At 50.1% G+C, this 10,000-nt stretch overlaps 1 protein-coding gene across 1 annotated transcript in view; it reads left to right on the top strand.

The window, feature by feature from the left end:
- The window catches only part of LOC134079069 (voltage-dependent T-type calcium channel subunit alpha-1I-like), a 163,026-nt gene that overhangs the window by 92,644 nt on the left and 60,382 nt on the right, over window positions 1-10,000 (top strand). Inside the window, exons 11-13 of the mRNA XM_062535242.1 lie at window positions 122-464; window positions 7,163-7,352; window positions 8,530-8,915. Coding sequence (XP_062391226.1) covers window positions 122-464; window positions 7,163-7,352; window positions 8,530-8,915 — 919 coding nt within the window. The remainder of the gene's footprint in view (window positions 1-121; window positions 465-7,162; window positions 7,353-8,529; window positions 8,916-10,000) is intronic.

Below are 10,000 nucleotides of genomic sequence, written 5' to 3'. Positions count from 1 at the left end.
CTCTCTCCCTCTCCCTCTATCTCTCTATTTCTCTCCCTCCCTATCTCTCTCTCTTTCTCTCCCCCTCTCTCTCTCTCCCTCTCCCTCTCCCTCTCTCTCTAATCTCTACCCTCTCCCTCAGTAAAACGGGCATCACCCTGCCCAAGCCCTACTACCACTTGGACGAGGAGGACGAGCGGCCCTTCATCTGCTCGCTGGCGCAGGACAACGGCATCATGTCGTGCCAGGACGTGCCGGCGCGGCGCGAGGGCAACCGCGCCTGCTGCCTGGACAAGGACGACGTGCTGCACCGCCAGGCGCTGGGCCTGGGGCCCGAGCCGCTGGTCAACGGCAGCGCCAGCGGCGACGGCCTGTGCGTCAACTGGAACCAGTACTACACGCGCTGCCGCACCGGACACAGCAACCCGCACAAGGGCGCCATCAACTTCGACAACATCGGCTACGCCTGGATCGTCATCTTCCAGGTGAGGGGGGTGAGGGGGGAGAGGGGAGGTGGGGCAGGTGGTGGGGTTGGTCATCGTCCAGGTGAGGGGAGAGGGGCGGGTCATCGTCCAGGTATGATAGGTGTGGGCAGGTGAATCGGTGGGATGGTAATCCTCCGGGTGAGAGGGGTTGGGTGGATAGGGGGGTGGTCCTCTTCCAGGTGTGGGGGAGGGGTGAGTGGATCGTCATTTTCCATGTGAGGGAGGTGGGGTGGATGGGGGGATGAGGAAGGAGAGGTGGGTGGATGGGGGGATGAGGAAGGAGAGGTGGGTGGATGGGGGGATGAGGATGGAGAGGTGGGTGGATGGGGGGATGAGGATGGAGAGGTGGGTGGATGGGGGGATGAGGAAGGAGAGGTGGGTGGATGGGGGGATGAGGAAGGAGAGGTGGGGTGGATGGGGGGATGAGGAAGGAGAGGTGGCTGGATGGGGGGATGAGAAAGGAGAGGTGGGTGGATGGGGGGATGAGGAAGGAGAGGTGGGGTGGATGGGGGATGAGGAAGGAGAGGTGGGTGGATGAGAGGGAGCGTGCAGTTGGAAGTGGTGGGGGTTGGATACGATGGAGTGTTCTGGAACCTTCCTCACTGATTCCGTGCTAGACTCATGGTAGAATATGCTGTTCCGCTAATATACCTGAATTGAGACTGGGACAGGTCAATGGTCTCTGTCTTGCTATTCTATTTCCCCTCTTCTTTGTCAGTGTGACCTCCTCTATTACTGCTAGAGGGGCACCAGGTGCTGCCCTCCACATGACCTTCAGCACAGTCCTACGGTCATTTCCCGCACATAAGCAGCACTGTGTGTAAGCCGCAGGACAGTGCTTTATGCATAGTTAAAAGAAACAAAGCCACATGAACACCATATGAACTGCCCCCCCTGAACTAACCTCATAACTGAAGAAAACTACACGGGACATACTGTAGATGAGGAAAATTAATGTGCTGTTCAGATGAGGTTGCCTAGGCACAGGGAGACTAGTGCGTAAGAGCTGTTTAGTGGTGTGTGTGTGTGTGTGTGTGTGTGTGTGTGTGTGTGTGTGTGTGTGTGTGTGTGTGTGTGTGTGTGTGTGTGTGTGTGTGTGTGTGTGTGTGTGTGTGTGTGTGTGTGTGTGTGTGTGTGTGTGTGTGTGTGTGTGTGTGAGGTTCAGTCGTGACTGCTGGTGATTTTTTATTACTTGATGCACCTGATTTTTTCTGAAACTCTGATGTGTCAAGAGGTCTGCTGATGAGTCATAAAATGGATAACTCTCTCTCTCTCTCTCTCTCTCTGTGTGTGTGTGTGTGTGTGTGTGTGTGTGTGTGCGCGCGCGCGCACGCAGGTCATTACACTGGAGGGCTGGGTGGAGATCATGTACTACGTGATGGATGCTCACTCCTTCTACAACTTCATCTACTTTATCCTGCTCATCATTGTAAGTGATAAAGATACAGACACACACACACACACGGACACACACACGGACACACATGCGCACACGCACACACAGCAATCATAGTCTCTCACAAAATTGCAGGTCGGCAAGTAGAACTCATCACCAAGAAACAATTTCATGCATAGACAGACACAGACACTTACATGCATGCAGTCTTGTCAAGCACGCACAATACCCACATGTCAACCTACTAGACCTATTACATGCACACATGCATGAATGCGCGCACACACACACACACACACACGCACACGCACACGCACACGCACGCACACACATGCGCGCAATCGCGTGCGGTCAGGAAGTCAATTACTTGCTTCCTCTATAGATGGAGATTATATCACATGTGGTCTATTGCACTGAAGTCTTTCTTCACCCATACTATCATGCACATGTTCACAAGAGCTTACTGTGTAGCCCTCACTATTAAATAGCTCTCATTACATAGGCAGTGTGTTAACACAGCGTATTACAGATTGCTTACGATGCACCATAGTGCAGTGGACTTCACATTTAGTTGAAAGACATAGCATTGCAAATGAATGACATAGCATTGCATCTATTTGCGTAATTGTAAAGCATCATTGACTTTCGTCCCACAGCCTTCTGTATCCTGACTGTACTTTTCATAACCAGCAGCTTCTGTTCACAGTACCTGTGTGTCTGCCTGTCTTTCTGCGTGTGTGTGCATGTATCCGTATACATGTGTGTGTGCGTGTGCGTGCGCGTGCGCGTGCGCGTGTGCGTGTGTGTGTGTGTGTGTGTGTTAGTTTGATGCATAAAGGGGAGAGTCGTGATGATTCAATTCTATCTTGGTGTAAACAGATGTGTCATGTGCTACTGTCTCTCTCCTCCTCACGTTCACCTCTCTGTCACGTCACAGTGTTTCCCTCTCCTTCTCTTCCTCTTCTCCTCTTTTCTTCCTCTCTTCATCTTCTCCTCCCTCTCTCATCCTACGTTTGTCATACTCATCTCTCTCTTCCTCCCTCCCTCCCTCCCTTCCTCCCTCACTCAGTCAGTCTCTGTTTTTCATTACTTATTTTTTCCTCCTCATTTTCTCTCTCTCCCTCCCTCTCTCCCTCTCTCCCTACCTCTCTTTCTCTCTCCCTCTCTCCCAACCTCTCTTTCTCTCTCCCTCTCTCCGTCTCCATCTGTATCTTGGCAACAGAAGCATCACTCGACTGTTCGAAAATGAATTCCGTTCATCTAATCCTTCCTACCAGCACCTTCCATCAGCCCCCCCCCTCCAATACAAACCACACACACACACACACACACATACAAGCACACCTACACACACACACACACACACACACACACACACACACACACACACACACACACACACACACACTTTCACTCCATCACCGTTATTCAATATACAGTATGGGACAGACTGGAGCTCAATCACTAGGATGCCCTCTAAGGGGGAGACTCACTGGACTGGGAAAGGAAAAAAGACAAAAGAGAAAAACAGTAGACGAGTGTTAATTGAACACGTCACTCAGTCATCTGTTGACATCTCAAACGAGCCCAAGGCCACCACTTGGCCAATATCTTTACAAGGGAGATGATTCTTTTGCACAACTATCTACCTTTCACTCTGTGATAGGACAGGTATAGTTGAGTATGATGAAGTTCAGCGTTCTAGAGTGTGAACGTTCAGAGCATTATGGCCCATGTGTCAACCAGTGTTGTTTTTGCCTAAATGTCTGTGTCTGTCCATTCATCCATTAATCTTCTGCTTGTACGCTTTAGCATGTTATGTCCTATATTTTGCATATGTTTACATACATATGGACTTGATCAGCAGATCAACTCTGCACACTTCATATATACATTTAATTTATCTTTTATGGGCTAAAACAAGAACAAGGAACAAGAACATGGAATGAAGTCAAACAAAACAATTTATTGTCTTTTGACCCTTTTCCCACATGTACAAGGACACTGGTCATAGTCCTGCCCATTGTCATCAGCCTTTCTTTTTCTGGTTGAAGGCTTCTGTGGCATGTCTCTCTCCTCCGTGACTTGAACAACCACTGAGAAGTAGAGTGTTTGGTCCCAGTAATAAACTGAATACCGCCACAGCCCCGGGATCTCCTTCCTGCCAGAGTGTTGTATTGGAGTAAACACTTCATAGAACACCAGTCCATACACCGACACCTGGACACTGTACCGGGTAGTGGGGCCCAAATCGGCATTTCTCTCCCCCAGCTTTTCGGCGTGCCATGGTACTTGGAGAGCAGCAGGGGGCATCATCTGAGGCCTTGGTTTTTCCATAATAACCTGTGGCTGGTAAGCTGTGGCCTGGGAGTCCGGTTTGAAGACAGGGCAGCTTGAGCCTGTGTAGGCTTTCCAGGCCTCTTTGACGGGATGGTTATCTGGGGATGGCAGGTAGGGGGCCCACAGGATTTGTAGGCTCGGGTCAGCTGGAGGCACATAAGGATGAGCACCTCTGAGCCTCTGGTGGAATGATGGGAGTCTATTTGCAATGCAGTGCAGCGCGTCAAAATCCAAAGGTTCATCTGGTCTCATATTGGTCACCACAGCACAGACCTGTGTCAGGCCAACTGATGAGCTGGTACCTATAGAGTATAGAAATGGTAATCAACTTAAGAAGCTTAAGGTGGTCTTAATACATTTTTACTACAACTAATATACTGTATTTATAAAGCTTCAAGTCAAAAATATTTGTTTGAATCATACCTGGATGATCAGGGTTGGATGGCTCGGGGAAACAAAGTTTCAAGATGTAGCGATCATCATAATCAGCATACCGGTATTCCATGTTTTGTTATTTTGTGTAAAAGTAAAAGGCCTGGGAGAAGAATATCTGTGTCTCTCTCTGTCTCTCTATCAAGAGTTGTGTCTGATTTCTCACGAAAATTCTACTTTGCCGAAAATTCTTAATTCTTAGAATTCTTAGAGTTCTAGAATACCACCATGGCAACAAAGTGAATGCAAAAATTGAAAGTAAGCAAGTAGCCTAAAAGCAAAGATTCTAGAACAGAGCTCTGTTCTAGAATCTTTGCTAAAAGTGATGCTAAAATGATGCTGGAAATGAAGCCTAGGGAAAATAAACCAGGCAGTTTACATTTGAAAGCCTGATTTTGAAAGCCTGATTTGATATTTAACCAGGTTCACCATAATAAAGTTAGCATAATTGTACATCTAAAGAAAAATAGATAGATGGCTAGATAAATAATTTTGTCGCTCCACCCTCACCAACACGAGTACAAGGCCTCAAATGAAAAACTGAAATACAGTACATGAAAACACTTACACATAGACACTCCAGCAGAGGGGAAATTAGGATGGCATGAAACTCACACACACACACACACACACACACACACACACACACACACACACACAGAGACACATAGCACGCAGTTGAACAGCGTTTGACAACAATCAAGCGCAGTAGCACTCTGATGAAGTGGCCGGTACTGATGTTGCATAAGAGGGCGGAAAACAAATGCGGAATGCTCTCCACCATGGTGTTGATCGCATCATCATAAAACCATCCAAACTGAAGCCCTAATAGCACAAGGCATGTGGTAAAAAGGGAAGAGAGGAATGAAAGAACAAGAGTACTTGTACAAGTCATAAGACTGATATCAGATGAAGCAGCGTGGGCTACCGACTGTAAACGGCCCATTTGCACATTTTGTAGCAGCAGAATAACAAAATGGCTCCTTTCACGGTGCTGCGCAGGCCGATTTGGGATCATTTAAGCAATTGGTCGCTGAGAGCCACAATTCCGTTCTCAGCACCCTCCTCTGTCGGTGCCTAAAAAGAAGAAATAAAGCAACAAGAGGGATTAGCACAGAAGAAGTGGTGAGCCAGCCAGTAAGCCCCGCAGATTAAAGCAGCTTAAACTGTGTTGCTACTTTTATTTATTTTTTTTTTTTTTTTATTTTTCTTAAACCAAAACAGTGCTTAAGAGCAGTGGAGGAGTTTTAACCGGCTAGGCAGCGCAGGCAGACGAGCCGGGGAGAGAGAGAGTCCCGGGTCTTTTGGGGCCACTCGCTCAGCGATCAGATGGCTCAAGTCGGCGGTGTTTAGCCGTGCCGTGGTTGAGGCCCTTAGGTGCGGAGGATAACGAACCCAAAGCGGGCCGCTTTAGAGTCGGTTTCACTAGGCCGCGCACGCACACACATGCGAATCGATCCGATCTGGGGGATGAACTGCAGTGATTTGTCTCCTCTCGTGATGGGATGGAGGAAAAGTGATCTGCCATTTATTTAGAGGTGACTTCTCTGACTCTCTATCCCCACGTTCCTCTCACCCTTTCGCCCTCTCTTCCACTTTTTCTTTCTCTCTCTCCATTTCTTTCCTCCATTGCATCCCTCCTTCCTTGTCTGTGCAGGCCTCTTGTTACTGTCTCCCTGTGATTTATTTATTAAGTGAGGGATTTCCCTCATTCCTTTGGCTCACCATTTTTCTCCTCCTCCTTCTCTCTCTCTCTCTCATTCTATATCTCGCTCTCTCTCTCTCTCTTTCTCTCTCTCTCTAGCTCACCCACTCTGAGTCACTCACTATCATCCATGCCTGCAGAGCACACACTCTGTTGTTCTTGGTCTCATTGCTTGGGGGAAAAGGGGAGCAACTTGCAAATGCAAGTGAATAATTGCATTCACACGCATAAGCGCGCGCACATACACACATACTGTATACATATTTAAGCACACACACACACACACACGCACACACGTGCAGAAACACATAAACACTCATGTGTAAGGACACACACTCGCAGTACAGTATGTAAGTATACAAAACATGCAAATCACTCCATATGCGGACACCAAATGACACCTTTATTCTCTCTCACACATGCACTTACACACAAACACACTCTTCAGGTGCCTTTCACTAACCATATGCACTCACACACACACATTCACCCACCACAACTGAAACACATTCACACACACACACACATACACACACACACATACACACACACACACACGCACACGCACACATACACACACACGCACACGCACGCACACACACATTCACCCACCACAACTGAAACACATTCACACACACGCATGCACACACACACACACACACACACACACACACATTCACCCACCACAACTGAAACACATTCACACACACACACACACACACACACACACACACACACCACAACTGAAACGCACACACAGTCACACTACTCCCCTACACCCCTCTCTTATACTCTCTCCCTCTCTCTCTCTCTGCCCTCCCTCAGATCGGCTCCTTCTTCATGATCAACCTGTGCCTGGTGGTGATCGCCACGCAGTTCTCGGAGACCAAGCAGCGCGAGCACCAGCTGATGCAGGAGCAGCGCGCCCAGTGCCTCTCCTCCAGCACGCTGGCCTCCATGGCCGAGCCGGGCGACTGCTACGAGGAGATCTTCCAGCTGGTGTGCCACGTGCTGCGCAAGGCCCGCCGACGGACCGCCGCCGCACTGCACCTGCTCGGGGCGTGCCCTCCTGGAGGAGGAGCAGGAGGAGGAGGAGGGGGAGGGGGAGGAGGAGGAGGAGGAGGAGGAGGAGGGGGAGGGGGGAAGCCCCCTGGGGTGGAGGTCGGGGTGGATGGACTGGTGGTGGGGGAGGAGGGGGGACGAGGAGGTGCGGAGAGGGCCAACGTCAACGGAGGAGAGAGGGGACGACTCCGGGAGGTCCAGATGGGTGAGTGGACAATGTGGGGGAAAGGGGAGATGGGTGAAGAGATGGGGGGGTGGATAGAGACAGAGAGGGAGAGAGAGAGAGATTGAAGGAAAGAAAAAAAGAAAGGCACAGAAGTTTGGAGTTCTACAAATGCTGAAGAAAAAATATTGAATTTGAATGAGAACATTTCCAGGAAACATGAAAGGAGGGGGACAGAGTGAGGTGGATAGAGAAGAGGAGGGGAGGAGAAGAGAAGGGGAGAGTGAGAGAGGATCAGAGAGGGAGGTGAACTATCAGGAAGAGGAGGAGCGTTAGACAGGGGGAGGTGGGCCGGAGAGGAGAAAGGGATGAATAAGAGCTGGAGAGAGAGGACAGGAGATGAGATGAGACGAGACGTGAGCAGACACAGAGAGAGAGAAGCGAGGAGAGGAGAAGAGAGCTCCGTGCCTATTGAGATCCCGCTCTGCCTGTGAGCTGAACGCCCGCTCCGCTCTTACCCGGTGTCATTGAAACCGTGATAAACCCGCCGTCTCCCCCTCATTAACTATGAATGGGCTGCAAATGAATACAAATGTGGCGCCACACCACTATGCTGCATTATGCACCTGTGGGGGTTCGTTATCTAGCCATTAATTCAACACTCTCTTTATCTCTCTCTCTGTCTCTCTCTCAATTCAAATATGCTTTATATTTCTTTATACTTCTCTCTCTCTTTCTCTCTCTCTCCCTTTCTCTATCTCTCTCTCCATCTCTCTCCCTCTCTCTCCCTCTCTCTCTCTCATTCATTCATTCATTCATTCATTCATTCATTCAAAGGCGCTGTTTGGTACTGTGTTGCTAAAGCTAATGTTACAAATAACACAGTAGTATCACCAAGGGAAATAAAAAAGCTCCCTCTCTCTCTCTCTCTCCATTTCTCTTCCTCTCTCTCCCTCTCTCTCTCCAGACCTCCACTGTCCGCACTGCTACAAACCCGAGCACATCACCGCGGACAACCCCACTGACCTGGCCCTCACCCCCCACACCGCCACCGCCGAACCCTGTCCCTATTGCTCCGTGGCGCTGTCACTCATCGACGGGGCGGGCCCCGGGGACGGCTCGGCCAATGGGGACAAGGAGGCGGGCTCTGCGGCGGAGACGGACGGGAAGGGAAGCGAACCGGACGGCGAGGGGAAGGGCGAGGGGCGGACGTGCAAGGGCCGCTGCCGGGCGGTGTGGGTGGAGGTGCGCATCAAGCTGTGGGGCATCGTGGAGAGCAAGTACTTCAACCGGGGCATCATGATCGCCATCCTCATCAACACCATCAGCATGGGCATCGAGCACCACGAGCAGGTGGGTCTGCGCCAGCCCACACTGACCCACACTGACCCACACGGACCCCCACAGAGAACACTCCGCTAGATAGGACTCGCTACGCTCTTCTCCTCTCTTCTCTTCTCTTCTCTTCTCTTCTCTTCTCTTCTCTTCTCTTCTCTTCTCTCCTCCTCTCCTGGTACGCACCTCTCTGTGATGTCTGCAGTGAGCCTGTTGTGGTGTGTACTGTAAACTAAAGGTGTTCTGTGTGCAGGTCTCCCCAACACACTGTTGCACAGCAGCAAACGCAGCATCTCTCCTCTCTCTCTTTCTCTCTCTCTCTCTCTCTCTCTCTCTCTCTCTCTCTCTCTCTCTCTCTCTCTCTCTCTCTCTTCATCTCTCTCCCTTCATCTCCCTCTCCTCTCACACATCTCACCCACACACTGGAGCTGCTTCTTTCACCATTACATCCTCATCAACCTCTCTCATTCTCACACACTCTTTCCTGCTCTCTCTCTCTCTCCCTCTCTCTCTCTCTCTCTCTTTTCTCTAATTTTCTGCCCCTCTATATGTCATTGTCTTCTTGGTTCTCCCTCCCTCCCTCCCTCTCTGTCTGTCTCTCATCCACCCCCACTCTCCTATATGCAGGCTGTTTGCAGTGAAGTATTGTATCTCCACACAGAGATGGCTAAAAATACCCAGAGAGAGAAAGCGAGAGATGGAGAGAGATTGAGAGGGAAGGAGAGAGAGGAGAAGTGGTGGTGGTGGTGGTGGAGGGAGGGGGGGTTGGGTTAAGGAGAGAGATGTTGTGAGAGGAAGGGAGAGATTGAGAGAAAAGAGGGAAAGAAAGAGAGCGATTAAGTGGAGAAACGGAGAGAGGGAGAGAGTGCTGACAAGGAGGAGCCGTCCTGGGGGAGACTGCTGAGCGCTCAGGCTCAGATCCTTCTGCTGTGCACACACACACACACACACACACACACACACGCACACAGACACACACACACACACCTGTTCCACAGATCTCAGATCAGTCTGCCTCTATACATCGCTGATCAGGGGGAGCGCCGAAATCAAAGCTGCATATTTTATTTAAAAAAAGGAGAGAGAAAGAGTGCAGTCCGTTT

The sequence above is a fragment of the Sardina pilchardus genome, chromosome 1 (assembly GCF_963854185.1).
Source record: "Sardina pilchardus chromosome 1, fSarPil1.1, whole genome shotgun sequence".
Classification (NCBI taxonomy): domain Eukaryota; kingdom Metazoa; phylum Chordata; class Actinopteri; order Clupeiformes; family Clupeidae; genus Sardina; species Sardina pilchardus.
Note: the sequence above shows the minus strand (reverse complement) of the source record. Positions and strands in the feature narration are given on the sequence as shown.